General features: G+C 34.8%; 1 protein-coding gene across 2 annotated transcripts; it reads left to right on the forward strand.

Moving 5' to 3' along the window:
* Positions 1–1,004: 1,004 nt before the first annotated feature.
* On the forward strand, positions 1,005–13,983 carry LOC131954189 (casein kinase I). 2 transcript variants are annotated; one of them, XM_059317730.1, is made up of 8 exons: positions 1,005–1,333; positions 5,128–5,234; positions 5,440–5,566; positions 5,668–5,766; positions 6,140–6,358; positions 6,611–6,685; positions 7,498–7,735; positions 10,156–13,983. In XM_059317730.1, exons 1-7 carry the CDS (start codon positions 1,208–1,210, stop codon positions 7,726–7,728), a joined length of 984 nt encoding a protein of 327 aa, XP_059173713.1. In that variant the 5' UTR covers positions 1,005–1,207; the 3' UTR covers positions 7,729–7,735; positions 10,156–13,983. The 2 variants fall into 2 exon arrangements, with proteins under 2 accessions (XP_059173713.1, XP_059173720.1); XM_059317737.1 differs by having other exon boundaries at positions 7,498–7,714.
* The last annotated feature ends 13,762 nt before the right edge of the window (positions 13,984–27,745 follow it).

Raw genomic sequence — 27,745 nt, forward strand, 5'->3', positions numbered from 1 at the left:
ATCCATGACGGACGACAGATATATAAAGCAGGCTAAATAAAAGATAGTAATAAATGTTCAGATTTATATAAAAAAATATCTATTAAACATACGAAATTATAACCGCTAACTTTCGCTGTAAGGGGTCATCCATAAATGACGTCACACTCGTAGGGGGGAGGGGGGGTCCGTAATTTTGTGACGATGTGTGATGAGGGGGAGAGGGGGGGGGGTCAGATGTTGCGACGTCACATTTTTGCATTATAAAAAAGCAATGTTAGAAAACGAATTTTAGACGTTATTTCGCGTTTTAGATAACTGTTTTAATAAATTGTAATAGTTTAGACAAGATTTTGGAAAAATATCAATGTTTTAAAAAAATTCAACTGCAATTTTGAGGGGGGGTTGTAGGTTGAGGTGTGACGTCATTTTAGGGGGGGGGGGGTCTGGCTTTTTGTGACGAAATGTGACGGAGGGGAGGGGGGGAGGTAAAAATCGTCAAAAAAAGCGTGACGTCATTTATGGATGACCCCTAAGAATCGCTTTTAATTAATTTCTGACAGCCTTTCCGATATCGTTACATATCGTTACTAAACGTAGGCGTCATTAGTGGATTTCCCCTTAGGTAGTGTATATTATACGGTAGATCCACTATAAACTGTGAGAATCTAAACTGTGGTTGAAACTAGATCTACTTATAAACTATGAGATCTATAATCTATAGGCAGACAAAAGGCGTGTCTGGACAAGAACCGGTTTACAAAACAACCTGTTGCTATACGCGTTTCGCTAAGCCAACCCAAGAATTAGTTATTCAAAAAATGTTCTATCACTGTATTATAGTCAATAATGTAAAAATAGTAAATGGAGTTATTCATTTTATCTTTAAATATTCAGACCAAATACATTCAAAAATACATTTAATGCTGTGTTTAATTCTACCAAATCTTAAATAAACAATATTTTGCCTTACATTAATTACAACTTAACCTATAAACCATTATATATACCTGGCACATGTCAATCCCAAAATCCAGTGCGACTTGTGTTATTGTGTCATCTTCGTGATACTATAAAGGGAACAAAACAAAAGTGACCAACATCTCTTATAAAATATAGACTACCTGTGATGTAACTTGGCCACAAAAACATATATAAACGGTTATGGGTGGGGAGAGATAACGTATATTTGGTTTTTGTGTGGAACAGGGTTCTCAGTGGTGGCAAAATGTCAACCACATCTGCAGCAACGAAAGGGGATTTCAACGTCGCTGGGAAATATCGTCTGGTACGCAAAATAGGCAGTGGATCCTTTGGAGACATCTATTTGGCCATTAACATCTCAAATGGCGAGGTAAATTTTCAAAACAGCTAGATTCTAGATATAGATCTAGATCTAAATTGTAGATCTAGAAAATCTAGGGATCTTTTTAGATACCAATGTCCGATAATAGACTCTTCCATAGAATAGGTCACATTAGGTGTGTTGTTGAGTTGTGTGGTATTATATTGACTAATTTTATGGTTAGAAATAGCCTTAATTAGGGTTAGGCGTATGGTAGTACTTGGTAGGCATTTCGACTTCTGCTGTTTCGATTAGGTAGGACCACATCCAGACTTTTCCATCATACTTGTTGAAATTCGCCATTTTTTAACATGTTAATTCTCACCATCAGAATCGAAGAATAAAATGTAGGCTATTCGATATGAATATTTGAGTTGAATTTCATCTTTTATACATATTAATAAATGAATTAGCTCCCGTTTTACATTGTCTGATACCGAAAGTGATTAACGATAATAGCAAATATTTGTCAAAATGCAGACGCTACCGAACTGGCGCATTGACAACTAAATTTCAGATATAATCATCTAAATTGCATGAAAATAGGCCTAAATGGCATGCCAATCATTTTGATTAATATAAATGTCGATTTTAAGGGTTTTAAGCATGGGGCAATGAGGAGTAGCGCGATAAAACTCGTAGGGTAGGAATGAGAAAGCGTGATTAATTTCATAATGGCAGCCGAGTTACGAGATATTAATAGATGTGCGCATACGATGCTTTTTAATAGCTGCTTTTAAATGGACTGTTACAATAAAATGGCCTTTAAAAAAATATACTGTAGATCTATATCTAAATTATTAAATTAAAAATGGAAAGAATGTAATTAATTGCTGCCTAAATTATAAAATTTTAAATTAGCCAGATTTTTATTAACCTTCTTAATACCAGGTTAACTAGATCTACTAGCAATAGCATTAACGAATTGCAGATAAATAGATTATAAAGGCATTTTCAAGAAGAAATAAATCTATATTTATTGCAAACAGTTTAAAAAAAAATAGAATCTAGATCTAAATGGAAATGAAAACACTAAAATAATATTGGGTCCAGAGATGTGTAATATTAATATATAAAAAAAAACTATTAGGCCTAAATGTAAATACTGACAGGCCTATCTAGATCTATAAAGGGCCTAAATTAAAAATAATAATGCCCAATTTTATAAGCTGCACTGCATTACAGTTTTAGTTATAGGCAACTATAATAATAGAAAGAAAACATGAACACTTTAATTAATGTCATTTTAAGAATTTATCAAAGGATACGTCAACTTCAGTAAAAATTTTATAAATTTATAATTTTATATTTATAAATAAGAATACTGTGAAATGTCAATCTTTGAGTTTTAGCACATCTCAACACTTTTCATCAGAAACATTACAAGAACCAAAATTTTCTAAATTAATAATAACATTTTTACCATGTTATACACGGACACAAATCCAATGTTTATGGCAAATCGTTAAGTATCTTGATCATATTGTGCTGTATTTGTAAGTTCTAACTCTATACATTACCTGTACAATATGTATACTAGCATTCTTATTACTAACACCAGAATCAATATGTAAAGTTTAATCTTTATTTTTATAGTAGCAACAAAGAAGTACAATATATTAGCCTGTAGTTAATCATCATAGTCTAATTGCGCTGTAACATATTCAAGTTCACTATTTATAGTTTTCCTCTAGCTATGTTTATTTTACTTGCATGTTTGTATTTTTTACATTCTCTAGTCCTAATATTTAAAGTTTTATCATGGTATATGGAATAGCAACCTAGCTGTGCAGTCTGGAAATCCTCTTATGGCAGTCACTATAGAACAGTGCCATTATTTCTAGTTTTCTCTTTTCTAATTTTTATTTTATTTGTAGACTTCTATTGCCTATATCATTGAGTACAAATGTGCAAAGTTTTATCATTATATCTTTAATAGCAACATTGGTATGCAAGTTTAAAGCCAATCACAAGTCTCAAATGCAGTTTACAATAAAACATAACTAGTTAAACACATAACTTTGAAAATTCATATAAAAAAACTATTAGGCCTAGAATGATAAATTTGGTGTTTTTATCAATGGGGTATATTATAGGATTAATCTGTGTCCATTTTATCATTCTATGATAATTAGGAAAAATTTCCCAATATGCCTATACTTGGGTTAGGGTTAGGGACAGGGTTAGCATTGACATTAGCCAGTCATGTGTTTATTTAGTTTAGTTAACTACCAGTAACCTAACACTAACACCCCTTTTTTAAAGAAGATTCCATTATCAGCCACTGGTATAAAAATTTCCCAGAAGGGGTGTTGTTTCCGGGTAGTTAGCTAAATACACATATAGATCTAGAATCATATAGAATAAGGCCTATATAGATAGATTCTATGACCTGTTAATGTCAATGCTAACCCCAACCCTTGTCCCACTATACACCTTACTAGCAATAATACTAGCTAAGCCAATGCCGCTGCCCAGAAAATTGGACAAATCTGCTTTTTCTTACTCTCTGCCTGTTCAACTTTATTTTTTTGCATGGTTTTATTGTGTTTATATCAACATGTTATATATCATTCTGTTTGTAATTAAATAACCTTTTAAATATGATTCAACGTGATTTCAAACATTGCCTATTGAATCGCATTTTTTATGCCAATTTAGAGGGGGGGGGGGCATTTTCACCTTTTTTAAAACAGGGATGTTACTTTGAGTCTATAGACTCTTCGAGTTTTTGTACTACAACAGTGAAACTTGGCAGAAATAAAAATTAGATATAGACGTAAACGGCGCACGGCTCATCATCAAAATGTATTAAATACTTTAGAAGATATCGTACAACAAAGTTGAACTAAGTTTCCCGGGTTAGTTAAAGACCAATCAATTTTTTTATTTGAACATTGCGCTGTATTGCTGAAATCTGGATGTTTATTAATATGTATGATTTATAATGCCCTAAAATAGAGACGTCTATAGAATTTGAAGTGGACCGAAAATCAAAACATGAAGTGCCGACCGCTGTCTGACTGAAATGCTCTGCTTTGAATCGCCTTCTTTAAACAGATGTGTTACAATATTTTTATACACATATCGAGTTTAAGAAATATCTACACATTAATCATTAATCTAGGTCTAGTTCTAATAAAAAATTAAACTAGGCCTACTAAATTAAGTTAGTAATATAGGGTAACGCAGGGTATTTGATCAAAATAAAGTGGAAAGGCAGTGGGAAACTGGTAATTTTAGACATTTTTTGTGAGAGCAAAAATATTGTGGATTTTAAGATGAAGAAAGGCATGTATTGTAGTCCTATAATTTATCTACCAGTATTTTTTATTTACTCTCCATTTTTAAACCTACCTAATCCCCACTACCATTTCTAAGCTTATGACACTTATGTTGCGTTTGATATTGCTTATTTAGGAAAAATAAAAATGAAATCACATGTTACCTCAAGAACCAATCATTCAAGCTATGAACTTAGTACCCTGCGTTACCCTATATTACTAACTTAATTTAGTAGGCCTAGTTTACAAGTCAACTTATTGAAAAAGCTTTAGTCAGTAATTTGAGCACTAGGGCTAAATGCTTAGTTCCTTAGAAATCTACTAATAGTAGTAATAGGCCTACAACAAACTTATGTCTAAGTCACAGCTGTCCAACCTTTGATGTGTTACATGTTTAAGTCAGACTTTCTTCTAATTTTTTACTTTTAAAAACAGCAAAAGCAGTTTTATTACTAATATCTAATGTCTCTGTAGAAATATTTATTTTTCTTAATTGTGTTTAAATTTTCACTTAATCAGGAAGTGGCTGTAAAGTTAGAGTCAACAAAAGCAAGACACCCTCAGCTTTTATATGAAAGTAAACTCTACAAACTGTTATCAGGAGGGGTTGGAATTCCACACATAAGGTTAGTTAAGATTTTTATAAAATGTTTGATGCTTAAAATTCTATACAAATATTTAAATGAAATGTGCCAGGCTGAAGTACATGCTTTGCTGCAAAATTTAGTTTAGTTTTACTTTTATTACATTCAAGAATGTTTTTACATTTAAGTTATAAGATTGATCCTATCAAATTTTCCACTATAAATTAAGTTGGTTATATTTGGACAGATGGTTTGGTCAAGAAAAGGACTACAATGTTCTTGTCATGGACTTGTTAGGACCCAGTTTGGAGGATCTCTTCAATTTTTGTGGTCGCAAGTTTACAATGAAGACAGTCCTAATGTTGGCTGATCAGGTAAAAATATGATTGTAGCTAGCTAGAATATGTTTAAATGCAATAATGTTATTTTTTTTAATGGTCTAAGTTATGTGAATTAAATTGTGTATTTAAAACAGATGATCAACCGAATAGAGTACACGCACAACAAAAACTTTATTCATCGTGATATTAAACCTGACAACTTCCTAATGGGTATTGGCAGACATTGTAACAAGGTCAGTAACTATTCATAACTTTATATACTACTAAAATTAGTTGTTTGTATATCTATCTCTCACTCTCTCTCTCTATATATATATGTATGTATAAATTAATGTATATTTGTCTGTCTGTCTCTCCTTAACTACATCATTCATCCGATTGCCATGAAACTTTGGGAAGTTGTTGAGTGCACTCAATTGGTTTCTGGCCTAAAATTATTTTACGTTAGGAATAGTTTTTAAATTTATAGTCATTGAGAAGATAGCAAAGATTAAAAGCTGTAGGTGTGTAAACTTAAGTTGACACTGAGTTTCATTAAAATTCATTTGTTTTAACATTATATAAAGAATATCAGCTCCTTGTAAGCAATTTGCTTTATCTTTACAGGTGTTTATTATTGATTTTGGTCTTGCTAAGAAATATCGTGACAACAGAACACGCCAGCATATCCCATACAGAGAAGACAAGAACTTGACAGGCACAGCACGTTATGCCAGTATCAATGCTCATTTGGGTATTGAGCAGAGTCGGAGGGATGACATGGAATCCTTAGGTTATGTTCTTATGTACTTCAACAGAGGATCACTACCTTGGCAGGGACTTAAGGTAGAGCTAAAAATACAACCTATGGTAGGATTACTATTAATAAGTCATAATAGATTAGAAATTACAGTTAGAGAAATTGTAATGTGCTTATAAATGTTTGCTAGTTATTTACAGACAATTCACTAAATTAAACCATAAGCTAGTTCACAAGAACTGGTTTTGTCTGTTTTGCATACTTTATGTCTAAATCTGCACATTTTTTTGTAAATTTCAATAATTGATAATAAAAAATGCTGAACATATCTATTTTAGGCAGCAACAAAAAAACAAAAGTATGAGCGAATTAGTGAAAAGAAAATGTCAACACCAGTGGAGGTCCTTTGTAAAGTATGTATTATATTCCAATAAAAAATATTTTATTAACCTTCAAACTAAAATGGCTGAAGTGTTTGATTCAGTGAAAACGTTTAATACCGCAGTGGAAATATTGTTTAATACAATAGGAATGCTATTTATTACAATAGAAACGTTAAATACAATGGAAACGTTTAATACTGTGGAAAGATGTTTAATACAGTAAAAATGTTATTTATTGCAATGGAAATGATCTTTAATACAGGGGAAATATTGTTTAATTACAATAGAAATGTTAAATACAATGAAAATGTAAAAAAATAAAATAAGTTAATTTTTTTACACAAATATTCAAATTCAAGCTACATCTTTTGCAAAAAATGTAGGCCGATTCTAGTCGGAATAAGATACGCATGTGATGCGCATGCGCAATGATGAGAAACTACGACTTAACTTCGCGGCGATGTTTTCGATGGTACTGCGCATGCGTGTGTTTACAACCGCAGAACTCTAACACCAACCCTAATCCTAACCCTAGCCCTAATCCTATCCCTAACCATAGCCCTAATCCTAACCCTAGTCCTAATCCTATCCCTAATCCTATCCCTAACCCTATCCCTAATCCTACCCTTAACCCTCATTCTAGCCCTAACCCTAGCCATAGGTCACTGCGCATGCGCAGAGCTATCTTTTGCCGACTAAGTGGAGACGTTGGGGAGAAAAATCTTCTTCCGAGTAGACACTTCGAAAAATGTATTAGTCATTAAAGATAACACCAAATAACTAACCGAGTTTGGGCCAGCTTTAAAAATATTTTGTAACTCTATTTAATTTATTTATTCCAGGGGTTTCCTGCAGAGTTTGCCATGTACCTAAACTACTGCCGAGGTTTAAGATTTGAGGAGGCACCAGATTACATGTACCTAAGGCAACTGTTTAGAATCCTGTTCCGCACTTTAAATCACCAGTATGACTATGTGTTTGATTGGACAATGCTCAAGCAGAAGGCTGCGGCATCTTCAGCTTCTGGCCTTGCTGTGTCCTCTTTGGCTGCTGCTAATGGTAAACAACAATAAGAGTCACGTATGTAGAAATATCTTCGCATGTACCATACAACTCATCAGGTCTTCAATATTGAATATAGTTTGTGTGCTTATGGTGTAATTATGTTGTAGGTTGATTGATGATCTCTTACATAGCGATGCTTTCTTTGTTATTAGACATTTTATGAGTTCTTTTATCTTATTTTCATACAAGTTTACACCCATGAACCAGTAGACACTCTCCCTTTCACTCATAATTGTGCTAGCAAAATTCAGTTCAATCTCTTAACACTATTTTGTATAATTTTTCCATTTCTTTAGAAATAGTAAACCTAGTATGTTATGAAATTATTTTTAGGTTTTCAGTTTTATCAAGCATATGCTAGTTATTTGGGGAATTAGACTATTGTTTGTAGTCATAAATTTCTATACACTGCAGTTTTTCACAAACTGTTCATATTTGTTTGAAAAAACCCCAGAAAACTCTCCTCCTTCCATTTCAACCATACAACAGTACATTGCTACAGTTTTACTTCATTTGACAAAAGATCTTTTGGGAAGTTCTTGTTTAATTATTTTATTAAATGATGACTTTGTTGTATTATTATTTTGTGTCCAGAATAGTAAATGGTTTTTCATTTTGGGAGATCATCTTTCAAACTAAGAAGTACAAGGTTTGAAATAAAAAAATGAAAATGGCATTTCCAGAATGTTAGTATGATAATACACAAAGATGCTATTTGTTTAAACAGAAAATTGAAAACCTAATTTTATCTAACATATTTGAACATAAGAAAAGCTCCACTCTTCCACTGATTTGACATTATTCAGAAATTCTATTAATTTGGATTAGATATCCTCTTAACAATGCATGTAATGGACTTTCTTTTATGACTGAGTACAGTGTCTACTGATACAGCCAGACAGGTGATGCTCTCTATTTTCTTCACTAACTATCAGTTTATTTATCTTATGTTTTTAAAAAAAAATGTAAAACTACCCACTACGTCATTCAGTTTTAGCAGAAACTTGAATAAAATAGTTTGGTTATATGATAACAAGTCTGTTGATAATGAGCAATTGATGAACTGGATGGACAATTTTGAGTTTATAGTTTTAATAACTAATTTATTATGACTTCATTGGCTTGGTTCTACATTATTGAGTTATGATCAATCAATAAAAACAGTACATTCAGTAATTACATGTTAATTGTTCTTGTGCAAGTAATGGTAATAGTATTTTTTAAAATATAAAAAATATGAGCCGACCCCCGGCGTATCATACACCGCTATTTAGTTGTTTTATTTTCTTGCCACTGAAAATATTTGCTTTAAAACACTATCAGTAGCTTGTTAAGGACGATAACCCCCCCCCCCCCCGTGAAAGTAAACTCCTCTTAGCTACCTCCCCTAAGTTTAAAATAGTTTCAAACTAAATTATCTGCCCCTAATAGCCGTCACTAAACCCGGCTCTACGATTGTAAACATTTAGCGTGAACCACAGATCACCAGATCATGTGGGGGTGGTAGGGAGCGCGCTGACAGCTTGGTGTTTTCTATCATCTCCAAGAAGAGAATTATATATACAGATATTTTCTCAAAATATTGCATGTAATTGAAGATTTAATTTGAAATAAAAGTTTAGTCAAAAAGACTGTTCATATTTTAAAGTGTTTTAAAAGAATCAAAATCAAACCTTGTCACTTCTGGGTAATTTAGTATGGTTTAAAGATTTGTGGGGTACATGCTAATATATTTCACATACAATAGTTAGTAATTTTCATTTACTAAATATCTTCTATTGGATAAAAAATTAGTGTTGTAAATTCACTGTGATTATTCTCAGTTTTTTTTGTTGCTTGCACATATAGTTTTAAACTTTATTTTTTTCAAAACACAATACCTAAAAAAAAATTCTCTTTTTAAAACCATAGCCAAGCAGGTTTGTGATTTTTGTATTTCTGTATTTTATATTGCTTTTGAAAGATCATTTTAAAAAAAAAAAACAATATTAAAGTTTTTTTTTATTTTTAAATAACTTTTTATTTTTAATTTGTAAGAAAATGTTGTACTTGAGTTATTTTTACTTCTTATACTTATATACTATGTATAACAGCAAAAGTATTAGCACAGTAACAAAAAAAAACATTAGAAATATGCACTGATTCTATTAAATATTTTGCTTTCATTTACCTGATCAAAGGGAAAAAAAATTCCAGATTTTAACATTTAACCTTAAAGTGCTTTCTATTCTTAATTGTAAAGGGTCATTTTAAAAATTTGCACTCAGTTTAAAAATGTAAATGACAATAAAATAATAAATTATATTATTCCTGTTCCTAATTATTGCAAAACCATCATATTGTATCTTAGTTTTCATAACATCATTATCATTAGTACTCATTATTTTACCACCAATTTTAATATACTGTAATTGTTATTTATATTTTATTTATAGGAATGAGGTAAAAACATGGAAAGGCTGTTAAAAAGTTCTTTGATGCCAAAGACCAAGTTCTGCCTATCACTGTCCACACACACACATTCATTTTTCATTCCTACTCCATTTATTAGCAGCCTCTGTAAATAGTTTTATTTAGCTTTTTTGGGAGGGGAGGTAGGGGAGCACATTTTTTTCCTTAGCACTCTTGTTAATTTGTATCTTTGCACAGCTATAACTTTTTTCAGAAATACTGAGTTTTTAAAAATATTTTATTTACCCCATAAAATCCACATTGACTTTTAAGGTATGGATTTCTCTAAATATGTGTATGTACATATTTTAAAAAATAGTTTTAGCTGAAATAGCTTTTTAATCAAATTTTAAAATGTGTTAAGGGACATTTCAAATGAGCATATTGATTTGCTGTTGTAAAAATGGAAAAGGTTGTTTATGTTACAGCATAACTGCACTAGCTTTAAATACGGTAGTCAATTGTGCACACATTGTACCGATTGATTTTTATTAAAAAATATTCTATGATGGTTGTGTTATTTCAAGAGCTAGGTTTTTAGTCCTTGAATGTGTAAGCTTCAGATGAAATTTTAAAATTGAAATGGATTACTACCAGTTGTTTATGAAATTAAGAATCTCATTATAGAAAGCTTTTCAAGTACATCCCTAGTGGCAAAAAAATTAATGTGCAGTACTTGTTTTGTTTTTGTTAAATCACGCTTTTTTTGTTATTGTGATTCCAAAAAAGACAATCTATAATCTCCTAAAGGTGCTCTTAACATAAAATGTCTACACCTTGGAATAGTTATATAAGAAAAGATAAACCTCAAATCATAAGAAATGATAAAATATAGATTCAAAATTATTCAATGTTTTGAGGATGAATATTTCTAATCCCATTATTTTCTAGTTTGTTGTTAAAGCTGTTGTACATATAATACTGATCTATTTAATTTTGTCTTTATTTAACTGACACAACTCAATTATTTTCTGACATTGAAAAAGATGTTTTAATCAAAAAGAAATTATTTAAATATTGTAAAGTTTTTAAAAATTCTAATTTTAAACACATTTCTGTATTTAATATTAGTTTTTGAACAGCTATGATCAGTTTAAATTTGTTCACTGATATATGATTAACAGTAGGTAATTTTTAAAGAAATTATTCACAATGCTTAAAGAGGGATTCAAAAAAGATTTAGCTAGTTTTCATAGATACGAAATCAGTTTAGCTAACTTGTTACCAGTAACAAGTTAATTTTAATAAATATCTGTATAGTTTTATATTTTGAATTAGTAAATCCCCAATTCTGTATAATTCAAGGTCATTATAATTCGTTGCAAATTTATCCCCAACATAAGAATTGTTAAGATACAATATGAATGTACATTTTTCTCATGTGTTTTCATTGTTTGTAAAAAAAAATTGAGTAAATTCCATTAAGTGCATGTAAAGATTAATTGCGCTTTGAAGGTTATAACTTAAATAAATACTTATGTTGATTTGTCTAAAATATCTGAAAGGATTTTTGTCTAAATGAAGTTTTTGTTGGTGCACATAATACACCTCATCATGGGCTGATATCATGTTAGTTTTTTTTAACCTAAGATGTGTATTGGCTTTATGGTTTACTTATCACCATCAGTTACCATAAATCCCAAGGAGAGAAAATTTATACATTTATGATTCTAGGCATGATATACTATTTGTGTTGTAATAAGACCTTATTTAGGTCTTTTTCTAGTACTTTATCTTTTCAAACTTACAAAACTTTGAAAAAATTGTAAAGTAAATATATAAATAAACATCACCAAAACTGATTATTAACTATGAATGTTTACAAATGTGCTTGATACTATCATGTTTATAAACAGTGGGGCAGACCTACACTGTCAGAACCATGAGCATTGCATTGGCTGACTATATTGTTCATTCTTTTTTTTTCTTTAAAGCAATGGCCTTATGATAATGTTGTAAATAAGCTTGCTGAAGTCCAAATTATTACACTTGAAATACTGTTGCATACAATCGTTAGGGTGATGTTAGAAATAAAATAAAATTAATCATCTAGCTGAAAAAAAAAATTGAATTTGAAAAAAGATGATAAGCTATTCTTATTCCACTTTTCTTTTTAGCTAATACAGCGAGTAAAAACTGTTTCTTAAGCTATCTTTATAACTGAGCAACACAGTTGATACTATATGACCCAGTGAGCTGTTATTGTACAAACTGGACAATTTTCTAGTCAGAGCTGAAGAAAAAACTCATTAGAAATTGTCTAGTAGGACTTGAGTAAGCAACCTACATAAATAGCTTATGTTTAATTACTCACTGGCCTTGTCAGTTGTAAACTCTCAGGTTACCCCCAGTTTGATTTTCTTTCAAAGTTGACTATGTGTTTTGATATATAAAGACTAGAGGTGTACATAATTAACACTTGATAAAGGTTGGTGATTTCAAGTTTTTATACAGTTGGCCTGTGTGAAAAAACCCAGATAAAAAAAAACTCATCTCATATGTAAATAAATACTTTTAAAAAAAATTTCTTCTATTTTTCCTGTACTAGCTTTTAAAAACATGTAATTACAATGTATGTCAACCAGTTTTAGTTCTTCAGTTTATTTTGGTATTTCAGTGCTTATCAATGTACACCATAGATATCTTGTGTTTTGTGTTCATTTTGTAATCATTTTTCATATTTCTTATCCTATAAAAGTATCCAAAATATAAGAATTAAATTGAAACCAATGTTTCAGCTTAAAAATTGTTGGCATTGAACTGATTGAACACATGATTTTTTTAAGTATACTGAAATAATAAACTACAAGCTGCCTAGGAAAGAGAAATAATTAATGTTTACTTCTTTTAAATTAACACATAGTGCCTAGAATGATTGCTAGTATATTGCTAAATGATAACAATTTTCTACCCATCATTTTTGTAACCATTCTAAAATAAGTAATAGACTGTTATATAAATAACTCTAACAATGTCAAAAATACTTGTAGGTGCAACAAATTAAAAACATTGTATTACATAGTTTAATTATTATTTGCATAAGCTAGGTAATAGATTCTATAATAAATTTGTGAATTTTTTGCTGATAATTGAAACAAACTGTAAGCTTCAAGCTAAATTTTGTACTTTCTCACATAAGTATGTTACTGGTTAAATACTGTGATGTATGCTTTATTCTTGTGCCCATACTTTTGGATCAGGCTAAATTCTGTAATGCCCACACTTTAGGATCAGGCTAAATTCTGAAATGCCCACACTTTAGGATCAGGCTAAATTCTGTAATGCCCATACTTTAGGATCCGGCTAAATTCTGTAATGCCCACACTTTAGGATCAGGCTAAATTCTGTAATGCCCATACTTTAGGATCCGGCTAAATTCTGAAATGCCCACACTTTAGGATCAGGCTAAATTCTGTAATGCCCATACTTTAGGATCAGGCTAAATTCTGTAATGCCCATACTTTAGGATCAGGCTAAATTCTGTAATGCCCATACTTTAGGATCAGGCTAAATTCTGTAATGCCCATACTTTAGGATCAGGCTAAATTCTGTAATGCCCACACTAGTTCGAGTACTTTTCTTCTCCTGTTCTGTTTGTCCATCAGTTTTGATTCTCTAGATGGAGTATTAAGGCATGTCTTGAGTTGTGTAAACATTGAAACATGCCTTCATCAATAAACAGATTGCAATAAAATCAGTTGAGAATGGACAGTTTAAACATAGATTTTTTTGTTAAATTCACATTTTTATTTGTATACTATAATTTTAACTTTTCTGTGCTGAGGATATAGCATTAAAAATGGTTAATTGAATTTTTTTTGTTTTGTTTGGTTATTTTTTTTTTTTTTTTTTTATGTGAGTTAAAAATCTTCCTTAGTTTTATTTCAGTGTTTATTTTATTTTCGTTGATAAAACAAGAATTTAGTTGCATTTTTTAAAGACCTAAAAGCATTAATGAAATTAAAAATTTACAAAAATAATGATTTTTTCCATGATGAAGACTTTTGGAAACTTGCACACACATTAAATAGAAAACTATTAATATAATAAAGTGAAAAAAGATTATGCAAAAAATTAAAAGGTAGTGTATTTTATTTGTATTGCTTTTTATTTACTTATTGGTTTTTCGTATAAATAAAATTTTGACTTAACAATGCGAAAAGGATTGCCATACACATTTTTTTAAAGCAAACTATTAATAGTATTAACAATTCAATCTTAATCTTACTTTGGGTTGGGCCATAACTTTTTTAAAAATAAACATTACCAAGTTATTAAATGGGTTACTTTTCTTACATTGTCAGATTTATTTTCAGTTTTTCCTATTAAACAACAGTCACTCATCAAATGTAGATATAACAAACCGACATCAGTGAAACTTATGCTGGCATGCGATAATTACTGTTTAACAGGTAGGTCCCTAATAAGTCTACCATACATTGATGTAGAGGTATTCCATTGAAAGGGGGGTGTATAAGGGAAAAAAAACAGCTCGTACCTGCTATAGCTATTACGTTTAATGTTAACTTATAGTCTAGTTGATTTCACTATCCTTTACATTATACATATTATGTTTATATATAAGCGCCCTATACTTTTCAGCTAAAGCGTTTTGCATTCTTTGCCAACCTTGAGCTCTGTTGTTGGTGTGAGGTAAACAATTTCTATTCGGCTGTTTCAAATTGGAAGCGTGAGATGGCAGATACGACGGTCACGTGACGCTAGTCAATGGTTCAACGTTCTTTGTAAGGTAAATGGACACGGCATCAAATCCAAGCCCCAAAAGAAGGCTAGCTGTAAGGAGTTTCTGCTCATTGGCCGCTCGCCACAGTGACCCCTTCACTAGTGGAGACTACCATCGGTACAGTATGTGCTCGCAAGCCCTACTCTACATCATTCAACAAACGTAGTTAGGCCTACAACTCATAATAAAGTATTAATACAAGGGGTGGTGGTAATGTCCCACTCCAGTTTGGAAGGACGGGATAATTAACGGGTGGGCGGGGCGGAGGTCGGGTAATTGGCAGGGGTAGAATCCTTGACCTTCATCACTGTACCCTAGCACTTGTTTGTATACCACAAATCACCCCCCCCCCCAATCACCTCACGCCACTCACCACACGCGAGCACCTTTTCATTCAACCCCCTCCCCCCATATCACCATATAGGCCTACTGGCACATATCAGACTATCTTTACTAGCAGAAATAAAACCAAATTTTAAACGATTGCTTATCAGTTCTACAAATAACAGAGCTTCTCCGGCATTTCCAAGGCAACTGGGGAAATGTATGATAGCAAGAAAAGAGGAGGTCGCAATGGGAACACCTGACATTTACACCCGCGATGGGCTGCTGTGTAGCATCTATCTAGGGTAGTAATTCTGTCAGCTCTTCTCAGAATGGATTTTCTTCATCGAAACCGTCGGGTAATACCGTTTCGGAAATTTCATTAGCTGGGTAAATGCGTCTATTTTGGAAAGAGATTTATAGTTAACTTACATCAGTCACAATACACTCTGAGTTTGTCACACAGCAACAGTAGAGATTGCCCCTGGATTATTCTCTCTATGCATTGGCTCAAGGAAACTTTTCAATTGGCCCATATACAGGGGCGTAGCGAGGGGGGGGGCGGGGGGTGCGGACCGCACCGGGTGACACCATTTAGGGGGGTGACACCAAGGCAAAAAATAGCAAAATATATAGAGAAAAACTCTAGAGGGGGGGGGGTGCAAATCGAAAGTTTGAAAGTTTGTCCCTGGGAAGGGTCTCTATGCCTCTGGGGGGGGGGGGGGTGACACCATTAAGTGCCGCACCGGGTGACACCCGACCTCGCTACGCCACTGCCCATATATATATATATATATATATATATATATATATATATATATATATATATATATATATATATATATATATATATATATATATGATTTTTATACTGCTACGTAATTTCACTTTAATGTTTTTCATTACTATCTACAGGCATATCAACGACAGAGTTGTCTAAGTAGGTGTCCCTGCATATGTTTACACTTACGAAAAACAACAACACCGGAATAGGTAAGTATAGATCTACATGTTTCCATGTAAAACTAATTTGTTGCGGGTTTAGTATTCATGTATTAAGTGTAATCGCCGTGTTACACCTACCTTCCCACGAGTCGTGTAAGAAAAACTTTCAATGGTGACTTCCCCTATCATTACCGGAAGACACAAGTGACAAATCTCCGCACCCACCTCTCCCCAACACACCAACACATCTACCCTCTTTTAATTGCTAGTTAAACATTCTAGTCAATTCAGCATATTCTTATGTCACCATTTCATCTTTTTGTGAAGGTTGATCGAGCTAAACTTTTTGCTCGAGTCTGTGGAATCCACTGCGCTCAGATCCAATGATCCTAGGTTGGTCAGACAAAGGAAAAGATTTGCATTTGAATTGAATCTATTGCTTTCTATTTGCCCCACTCACAACTCCCACCTCTCTCACCTACCCCGCACAGCACCAGAAGCACGCATGTGATTGGAGGAAATAACAAACAGCCACCACAGTGGCGAGAACATGAGCTGACTTGAAAAGGCCCCACGAAATTGCTTCTCTTAAAGCTCCATAGAAATGGGGGATTTGCTCTATCTGGAAAATCATATTAGCATAATTTTTCCACAATAAAATGGCTATTATCTGAAATGCTGGGTAATGAATGTGCGCGAACCGTCCCTCCCTTTCCTTAACACTCTGTTTTTTTCTTCTTTTGTCTGCCTAGTAAGGTGGGAAGCTACTGCAGCCTCTAGTGGGGCCAACATGCATTGTAGAACATTCACATTGTAGAACATTTATATTGTAGAGCATTCACTTTATAGAACATTCACATTGTAGAACATTCACGTTGTAGAACATTCACATTGTAAAATGTACAAACGGAGCTATAACATTGGATATTCACACAACTTTAGACCGTGGAATGGATGCTGTTCACATGGACACATAACCGAAACTGTCTTAAAAAGAGTGTTTCTTTCAGACATTTTTCTCCGGGGGGGGGGGGGGAAGACATTGGTAAAAGTAAAAAAGTAAATATTTTCTGTATAAATTTTATTTTGTTCGGTGTCGGGGGGGGGGGGGGGGGGGGGGGTCGGAGGCGTGGGACGTTTTTCGGGGGAGGGAAGGGGGTAGAGCAAAAACCAATAACATTCGTTACAAAATATCATTCTATACAATCCTTAGACTATATTGTTCTATACTTCAGTAATAACACTAATGTCACTTTAATCATGCAAAGAGTAAAATACATGCTAGAGAATAGCTTTTGGTTAGTGTCACGTTAGCGCAAGAACTAGTGTGAAGGTTAGAGTCAAAAGTTTTGTGTCTCCCTCCCCCTCCCACATACACACACAAATATGCCCACACACGAAAATAAAAAGGTAGCCAAAGATAATAATGGATGTCTTAAAACGAAGGTTCGGATTGGTCGAGATCTTGTGGGAGATGGTATCTAAACACCTAGTTGTAGCAATAGCAACCGAGAGGAGGGGAGATAACTAGATACGAGTTGTGTTCAAATTACGGCGCCTGGTTGACGCGTGGTGTGTGAGATTGTTAGGCACTTCAAAGTGCACGGTGACGTCATTCAAGAGTCTCGTCCGAATTCGGAAAGCTTAACCATTGCTTAAATTTACATATCAAAACTATTTAGTCACTAATAAGTATAATCAGTGTCCATAAATGACGTCACTCGGTATAAAATGATCAAACTCTTCCCTCTATCTACCGTCGCACCAAAAAAAGAAATATTAGACAATACAATCAGAGTTTCTTCCAGGCATCTCTTCCCCGAAAAAATTTTACCGCCCCCCCCCCCCGAACGAAATGAAATTTATATAATTTATATAGAAAATATATACTTTTAACAGTGTCCGCCCCCCCCCCCGAAGAAAGTTTACCGCCCCCCGAAGATTTCAAGTGCCCCCCCGGAGAAAAAAGTCTGGAAGAAACACTGAATACAATTATTACAATATCAGTTTACACGTGCCAAGATGATTATTTTTATTATACTTTTATTGCATGTTTTAAAAAAAATGTGAAATAACTGCTGAAAATCAGTTTTAAAAAGTTTAAATAAACTCTATTGAATTGCGAGCTTTGACGTTTAACTTTATTAACATCCTTTTCTCTCTCGTCACCACATCGTCATTACGTCCGAACAGATGGAATCATCAAACATTATGTTGGTAGCTGTCTCGTTATGATGATGTTTATTTCGTTATGATGTTGGTTGTTTCGTTATGATGATGTTTATTGCGTTATGATGTTGGTAGTCTCGTTATGATGATGTTTATTGCGTTATGATGTTGGTTGTCTGATGATGTTTGTCTCGTTATGATGTTTATTGCGTTATGATGATGTTTTAAGCTCTTTATGACTAAGAGCTCAACCATTCGCGCACAACATTCAGAGCACTGAAACTGCTGATATTCGGTGCTTGGAATTCTCAACTTCTGAAGCTTAAATTTTCTACATTTGAATTCATTGATTCAAATATGTATCTTACTTTTATAAAATATATTTTTATATTGTTGGCTTATATAACATTAACATTTCATTATGAAATATTTCTTGCACTTAAGTCAGCTTGCCTAGCAAGTGATCATTGTCATAGTTATCGTTATTAGCCTCCATGTGACAGGTGATGTAGTCAGTTTTGCTAGCAATGAACGTGTAGCGGCCACAGTCCCCAGGGTCATCTCCCCTTACAGCCATGTGAAGGATGGGCCGGCTGATTTGTCACAGTTTACCCCGTCTTGTAAGGACAAGGGCCGATGGGGAGACAACAGTACTGACGTCATTGTCCTGTCAAAGGACACGCCTCCACTGGTGCTGTCCCTTAGAAGTCTGCGCCAATCTGTCTGACTATTGACCTTTCATCTTTAACATGTTGGACGAGAGAGTGCGTTAATTATGATAAATCTACGGTCACTAGGGGGATTAAGAGTGCAGTCACTAAACAGTGATAGGTAATGGAGCTTTCTCGAGCCTAGTCTTTGGTAGACAATAGGTTTAGTTTTTAATATACTGTATGACTTGATTGTCAAATGACGTCAAGATGGGTATAGCTTCATATAGTCTATACCAGGGGTCGGCAACCTTTTGAGCCAGAAGAGCCAAAAGTTACAATTTACGGTAAGTTTCCAGCTTTTAAAGAGCCACTAACATTTTATTTTAATAATTTGGCATTTGATTAGGATTAGATAGATACATTTGATATTTGATTTGAAATAAATAGCTTTAAATATGAAAGAATATTTATAATTAAAAAAACATACTAATATTTCGCACAAAACATATTAAAGTATTTTAGCTAGCTCTGCTATGATAAAATTAGCAATCAATTAATATAACTACACGAGTATCCCAATCCACTTTATAAGCCAATAACTTTTTTTTTCTTTCTTTACGAACACCACCGGCTCAGGAGGTGTCTCCCATAGCCCGGCAGCCCTAAACACGGTCAACTCCGACTAACTGGCTTGGGTATCGGTCGTTTCTGTCTTCGGTTGTCACCGGACTTATTTTCCTACCCACTGAACGCAGAGTAAACTCGTACCCCACCGGCTCCACAAGCGGAAGGTAAAAGCTTAAAAATTCACGTCGCTCAGGTCAAATTAATGCGTACTGGCCAATAGAGAAATGCATTCTGTATAAAAGTAACATTCCCCATTTAACGATATTCGAAAAAGTCGGCACTTGAGCATTGGCAAGACTGGAACCTTCACCACGGGCTGGCTACAGCACAGCCTTGGGGCTGGTGCCGGCTGTCAGCTGTCCGTATACTTTCTACCTCACCTTCTCTCTGATGAGTGTTTTATCCTGTTTAAAGTTATTTTTCTTTATAATATTTTAATGAGTTTTGAAAATAATATAAAATAATAATTAATATTCGTGCTTGGAACATCAAAAGAGCCGTATACGAGCCGCAGGTTGCCGACCCCTGGTCTATACATTTATTTGTTTTGATCGGTTGTAATCTGAAGGCTGTCCGTTTTTCTGTCTTTTGTCCGGATATTTTTGGAACTATTGTTTTTTGAGACATACTTCAACCCCGCTTCACTCTGAACCCCATAACCCCGTAAACCCCACTGCACTCTGAACCACTTAAAACCCTCTGCACTCTGAACCCCCTAAACCCCACTACATTCTGAACCCCTAAACCCAGCTACACTCTGAAACACTAAAACCCCGCTGCACTCTGAATCACTTAACCTCGCTTCAAACAGAACCCCTAAACCCCCCTCCTAAACCCCGCTTCACTCTGAACCCCCCTAAACCCCGCTTCACTCTGAACCCCCCTAAACCCCACTGCACTCTAAACCCCTAAACCCCACTTCACCCGGAAGCCCATAAACCGCGCTGCACTCTAAACCACCTGAACCCCACTGGACTATGAACCCCTAAACCCCAATGCACTCTGAACCCCCTAAACCCCAATGCACTCTGAATCCCCTAAACCCCGCTGCACTCTGAACCCCCTAAACCCCGCTGAATTCTGAAGCCCGTCTCTTTATCCCTTAAATCCATAAACCCCCTTTTACTCTACTAAACCAACCCCAAAGCACCAGCAGGATTTGAACCTCGACCACAGTGAAGTACTAGACCTAGCAAGCCAATACCTAGTCATCTCTGCTATCCCTCTACATACCGTTTGTAAAAACAAGTTAATTAAAAAAGTCTAGTGACATTTATGCGCAATTTCCTTATGTTATCTAAAAATAGCTCTGACGTATAATGCTGGGGTGTGTTCAAGCTAGAAGAACGATCGGTTTGTAGGTGTTTATGTAATTTTAAAATTTGTGACCGAACGAGAGGATATTTTTGAAAACTTTCTTCGGAAATATTGTTTTAAATTATGGCAGGAATCTATTGGTACATGTTTCAAGTCGCTAAGTGGTCTGGTTGCCGAGATATGGGCCAAAAACTGAATTTTTTCGAGGTTTTTTGGCTTTTCCGGGAAATACATGAAAGAAACCCGGAATTTTTATGGCCTATGCTCATTCTCGTAACTTGCTTAACATAATTGCTTTTGGAACTAGTCATCGATATTGCTTCGTTGAGGAGGAGATACGACTTAAAGCCTGGACACACATTCATCCATACATTCATTCATTCATTCATCCATCCATTCCCAGAAATGACGAGTTAATAAACGCAATTCTCCAGAATGGAAATTGCGCTAAAAAATATTTTTATGAGTTACTAAATTTGACAAATAAACATTTTGCCTTTGAGCGCAGCAGTTACTTACTGAGGTAAACGTAAACATATTTGTATTATAACTAATTATGTATAATCTTAAGTATAATAAATGAGGTAATTACTTTCCACCCAAGTTTTAGCATCGTTTTATTGAGTTGATAAGTCTGTTAATCTAAAAGGGAGACAAAATATATTTTTTGGCTTTACGTAAACATTGACATTCACATACCTGTTCATTTTTTCTAATGACCTAAAGACTTGTACATTTTCTGCTCGCTACAACGTTTGAGCACTTTCTCCTTATGTGAAACAAGTTTAGATCTAATCATATTTTATTTTGGCTAAGGTAAAAATTATTTGCTTTCTTCCCACATTGATCGGTGTACGTGCATTTTGTAAATAATCCGAAATGGGAAAATCTGTGTTGTTGTATACTGTTTAACCCAAGGTGAAAAATTGATTTTATATGATATAAATGTAATTTTTTTTACTTTAGGTGAACATCTGTTTGGACCCGACCAACATTAATCAGCACCTATTTCAACTCCTGTATCAACATTCCTGCCATTTTCAACATTCCTACCAGTAGCAACATTCCCGTCAGTATCAGCACCTATATCAATATTCCTGCAAGTATCAGCACCTGTATCAACATTCCTGCCAGCATCAACACCTGAATCAACATTCATTCCAGTACCATCACCTGTATTAAGATTGTATTCAAATATGCACCTGTGTATCGCTATTGTGTTAGTATCAATTTTTAACATTTACACATGTAAATTCTATGAAGTATCAATTTTTAACATTTACACGTGTAAGTTCTCTGAAGTATCAATTTTTACCAAAATTATCACAGCATCAACACAATTGTCAAAAACATCACTTTCGTTACATTCTTTTTTCCGCATATGTTTTAAATTCTACCAATAAACCCATATTTGGCCGAAGGTGAGTCACCAAACATGTGCTACCAATGTTTGTCACTTTGTCATCAATTATTGTCACCAATATGTAGGTTTATCTTTAATGTATGTCACCAATATGTTTCATTAATGCATATCTCCAATATATGTCATCAATGTATATCTCCAATAAAGTCATCTATTTATATCATCAATGTGCATTATCATTGTGTATCGATGCTTATCTCCAATACATATCATTTTAGATTTCATCAATGTGTATCGCTAATGTGTTTCACGAATTGATGTAACTAATGTGACCACAAAATACCTGACGTCAATACATTTATCGCTTGAGGAAAGTTTCTAAGAAATCAGCCGATACGACAATAGGTGTCCTTAGATACGAAGCCATTATTTACAAAGCTAAATTAAAGTGTCAAATTTGAACTTAGTAGTTGATTGGCTGACGACACAAAATACAGGCAATGACAGAGTCATCAGATGGACAGTAATAAATAACAAAAGAGGGCCTGAATTTAGCAGAACACATAATAAGAAGTCAAAACGACATGCAAAAAACTAAACAGATTTATTAATTTTGCAAATAAAGTTGCACTCAAACTAAACACTATCCAAACCTATAAAAGCAAATAAATATGGTAAATAATCTAATAAAACAACGTGTCTTGGGAAAAAAAGAAAAAAAAAATTGAAATCCATCATTACCTCTGAACGTACTCTTAAACCTAACGATAGATACTCAGTGGCGGAACAAGGAAAAAAAAGGGCCACCCCGCAAAAATGTTTTTAGGCCCCCCCCCATATATATATATTATATAGGCCTATATATATATATATATATATATATATATATATATATATATATATATATATATATATATATATATATACAAACAAAATACGAACATAGTATACTCAATGCTGGCCTGTTCGGGTTTTAATAAAAAAAAACTTTAAAAAATTAAATTGTTACAAATTACAACATCATTTCATGTGTGTAAGTGCATTAGTGTATGTGTTTTTTGTTGTTGCCTCAGACATGTAATTTACAGCGTCAGTTTTGTGTGTTCGCTTTAGAATTACAGTTTTCATCACCGGCTTGTGAGGACTGATACAGATTTACAGTAGAAATATTTCTTTCTTACTTGTAGCCTGCTTTCATTTATTTAAGATGGTTTACTTATGCATAGATTGTTTTTTTAATTTGTTTAGTACAAATCTATTAAAAGGAGCTTTTGAGCACCCCTATTTGACTATTTAAAAGGGAAATAAGTCATGGAAGTGGTTAGACCGTTTGCTTATCTATGATAAGTTTGATTGTATGAGAAAGAGGACTCGGCTTTCACAGTGGTTTTAAAAACAAGAGCGTGGGGTGGTATCTATAGAATAAAAATAATCCAACCGCAGCTAGGCAATCTTTTTTACAAAACAAACATCAAGGCAAAAATGAAAGAAATTTTTTTTAAAATTTAACTACGAACAAAATATTATGGTCGGCTATGGGCCCATAAATGGCGTTGGTCCCCCCCCCCCCCGCATTGCGGGGTCTGGCGGCACTGTAGTTCCGCCCCTGTAGATACTCCTAACCCTAACCTTATCCTTAACCCTTACCCTAAAACAAAACCTAACGCTAAGCCTAACATAAACCCTAACGTTAACCCTAACCCTATCCCTATCCCTAATCCTAACCTAATCCTATCCTATCCCGAACCTTAACCCTAACCCTAAACGTAACCCTAACGCTAACCCTAACGCTAACCCTATCCCTATCCCTAACCCTAAACGATAACCATAACCCTAACCCAAACAGTAACCCTAAACGTAACCCTTACCCTAGCCCTAACCATAACCTAAACTCTAACCCTAACCCAAACACTGGCTCTAGATTTAACCTTAACTCCATCCTAACCTAACCTAACGCCAACACTAACCCTTAATATAACCCTCATCTTAGCCACAACCCAAATTCTAACCCTAACCCTCGCCCTAACCTAACCATAACCATTACCGTAACCCAACTTCTAACCCTAGTCCTAAACAAAACCACAAACACAACAAAAACCCTAACCCTAAAAAAAAGCTTAACCACTGACCCTTACATCTTACCTTTACTTTTACCTTACCTTTACACTCACATAAAACTTAGCCATCACCCTTACCAGTTTAACTAGAGGGTAGTTAGTGATCAAATTATGCAACTCTTGAAATGGATATAATTTTATTTCTTTTCATATTACCATTAATCTCAAGTCGCAAAATTTTGCTATTATCAAGTTCGAGACCAGTGCATTAAATTGTGATTGTATAATGAGACCAGTGCATTAAATTGTGTATGTATAATGAGACCAGTGCATTAAATTGTGTCTGTATAATGAGACCAGTGCATTAAATTGTGTCTGTATAATGAGACCAGTGCATTAAATTGTGTCTGTATAATGAGACCAGTTCATTAAATTGTGCCTGTATAATGAGACCAGTGCGTTAAAACGTTGCCTGTATAATGAGACCAGTGCGTTAAATTGTGTCTGGAACAAAATGTATGAATTAGGGGAGGTGTCCCTACACCTGCGGGTGGTCAATTTAAATTCATTTTGAAAATGTGAAAAAGTTAAGTCGAATCTAAATAAAGTATTGAATAAATATTCACATGCAGTTATACATTTTTAACACCCCCCCCCCCCATTGTATTTACTTATTCTGTCATCATTAAACAGTTTTACAAATTAATGAAACAATTCAATCAGTGAGCAGTATTCCCTCTAAAGGGGAAAAGCTAGTGTGCAACATGTATTTTGTGTGCGCGGTGTTCTAACAGTCTTATACATTGATATATTTATTTTACAAAATCACTGCGCGGCAGCTCAAAACCGCTGCATGGCCGTGAAGTAGTTGGCGACTGTGTTTACGTCTAGGTAGCATGTAGATTGTACCAAGAGAAGAATTTGACACTTTTATTTAGCTTTGTAAATAAGGACACCTTATAGTTGTATGGGCTGATATCTTTGAAACTATCCTCAAGCGATTAATGTATTGACGTCAGGTATTTTGAAGTCACGTTAGTTACTGATTGTTGATAAACCAATACGTTGATAATACTTGCAAGATAGTTTACCGGTGTAGATATTGTTGATAAAAAAGGTTACAAACGTTGATACATGTGCTTGTACCAGAAGGAATGTTGATACAGGTGCTGATACTGGCAGGAATGTTGATATAGGTGCTGATACTTGCAGGAATGTTGATATTGGTGTTAATACTGGCAGGAATGTTGATATAGGTGCTGCTACTGGCAGGAATGTTGATATTGGTGTTGAGACTGGCAGGAATGTTGATACTGGCAGAATGTTGATACTGGCAGGAATGTTGATACTGGCAGGAATGTTGATATTGGTGTTAATACTGGCAGGAATGTTGATATAGGTGCTGCTACTGGCAGGAATGTTGATATTGGTGTTGAGACTGGCAGGAATGTTGATACTGGCAGAATGTTGATACTGGCAGGAATGTTGATACTGGCAGGAATGTTGATATTGGTGTTAATACTGGCAGGAATGTTGATATAGGTGCTGATACTGGCAGGAATGTTGATATTGGTGTTGAGACTGGCAGGAATGTTGATACTGGCAGAATGTTGATACTGGCAGGAATGTTGATACTGGCAGGAATGTTGATACTGGCAGGAATGTTGATACTGGCAGGAATGTTGATACTGGCAGAAATGTTGATACTGGCAGGAATGTTGATATAGGTGTTGATACTGGCAGGAATGTTAATATAGGTGTTGATACAGGCAGGAATGTTGATACTGACAGGAATGTTGATATAGGTGTTGATACAGGCAGGAATTGTTGATACTGGCAGGAATGTTGATATAGGTGTTGATATAGGTGCTGATACTGGTGCTGATACTGACAAGAATGTTGATACTGGCAGGAATGTCGATACTGGCAGAAATATTGATACTGGCATAAATGTTGATACTGGCAGGAATGTTGATACTGGTGTTGATACTGTCAGCAAGTAGGCTGGAGTCTATATAGATCCTAACCTGAATTAAAAATTATATTTACATTCAGATCATTCGATTTTTTCAACCGTGTTTACATTTGATTGAACAAAAAAAGTTTTCCATTCCAGAGGACTGAATAAATAGTTGGTTCATGAAGACCTACTTAGGGGAAAAAAAGAAAATGATTAAATTTTGTATTTTACCTGCCCTGTCCAATATCAGTACACATTCTCTTATCAGACTATTTTATCTTCTGGCCTTAAGTCTCAATATTTTCTTCAATGTTTACTTAAAGCCAAAAAACAAATCCCATTTTTCTCGATTATAGGATATCAGTTAATATAAGTATCAAGTAAGTAAAAGAATTGCTAAAACTTGTTGTTAAAATATTTACATTATTTATGGTGCATTTTTGTTTCCATATTTAGCTACAATTCACAATTTACATATTGAACACAATGCATATCAGCTGCACAAAAAGGCAAATTGATTCTGCGTCAATATAGAAACTCATAAAGATAAATTTTAACTATCTGGTATGTAGCTGAATAGCAGAGATGACTGGGTATTGGCTTGCTAGGTCTAGTACTCCTCAGTGGTCTAGGTTCGAATCCTAATGGTGAACATAATACATACATGATGGTGATGAGTTGCAGTACAGGGGCTTGCACCTCAGTGCATGGGGGTTGCAGTGCAGGAGGTTTAAGTGCAGGGGGTTTAAGTGCAGGGGGTTTAAGTGCAGGGGGTTTAAGTGCAGGGGATTTGCAGTGAGGGGGTTAAGTGCAGGGGGGAGGGTTAAGTAGGGGGGTGGGTAAAGTGCAGGGGGAGATTAAGTAGGGGGGGTGTTCAAATGCAAGAGTTTAAGTGCAGAGTGGTTGCAGTGTATAGGTCGTTGTAGTGATATAAAGTCGCAGTAAAGGGGGGGGGGGGTTGCAGTAAAGGGAGTACAGAGGGGTTTATGTGCAGGGGGGGTTAAGTGCATGGAGGGCAATGGAGGGGTTGCAGTGCAGGGGGTTTACGTGCATGGAAGGTTGCAGTGCAGGGGGCGTTAAAATGCAGGGGGTTTGCAGTGCAGAGGGGTTTAAAATGAAGGGGGTTGCAGTGCGGGGGGGGGGGGGGGGTTGCAGTGCTGGGGGGTGCAGTGCATGGGGTTTACGTGCATGGAAGGTTGCAGTGCAGGGGGCGTTAAAGTGCAGGGGGTGAGCTTAAGTGTAGGGGCGTTACAGGGGGATTCCACCTCAGTGAAGTGGGTTGCAGAGGTTTGCACTTCAGTGCAGGGGAGTTGCGTGCAGGGGGGATGGTTGCAGTGCAGGGGTTTCAGGGGTTGCAAGGGGGTTACACCTCAGTGCAGGCGGGGTTGAAGTGCAGGGATTGCTGTGAATGGGAA

The sequence above is a fragment of the Physella acuta genome, unplaced genomic scaffold, assembly GCF_028476545.2.
Source record: "Physella acuta isolate Inbredline_101_S28 unplaced genomic scaffold, ASM2847654v3 ptg000078l, whole genome shotgun sequence".
Taxonomy (NCBI): domain Eukaryota; kingdom Metazoa; phylum Mollusca; class Gastropoda; family Physidae; genus Physella; species Physella acuta.

Coding starts and splice junctions, on each gene's coding strand:
- LOC131954189 (XM_059317730.1), top strand. CDS start 1,208: ATGTCAACCACATCTGCAGCAACGAAAGGGGATTTCAACGTCGCTGGG. Junction 5,235..5,439: donor GTTGGAATTCCACACATAAG/GTTAGTTAAGAT, acceptor ATATTTGGACAG/ATGGTTTGGTCAAGAAAAGG. Junction 6,686..7,497: donor CAGTGGAGGTCCTTTGTAAA/GTATGTATTATA, acceptor TATTTATTCCAG/GGGTTTCCTGCAGAGTTTGC.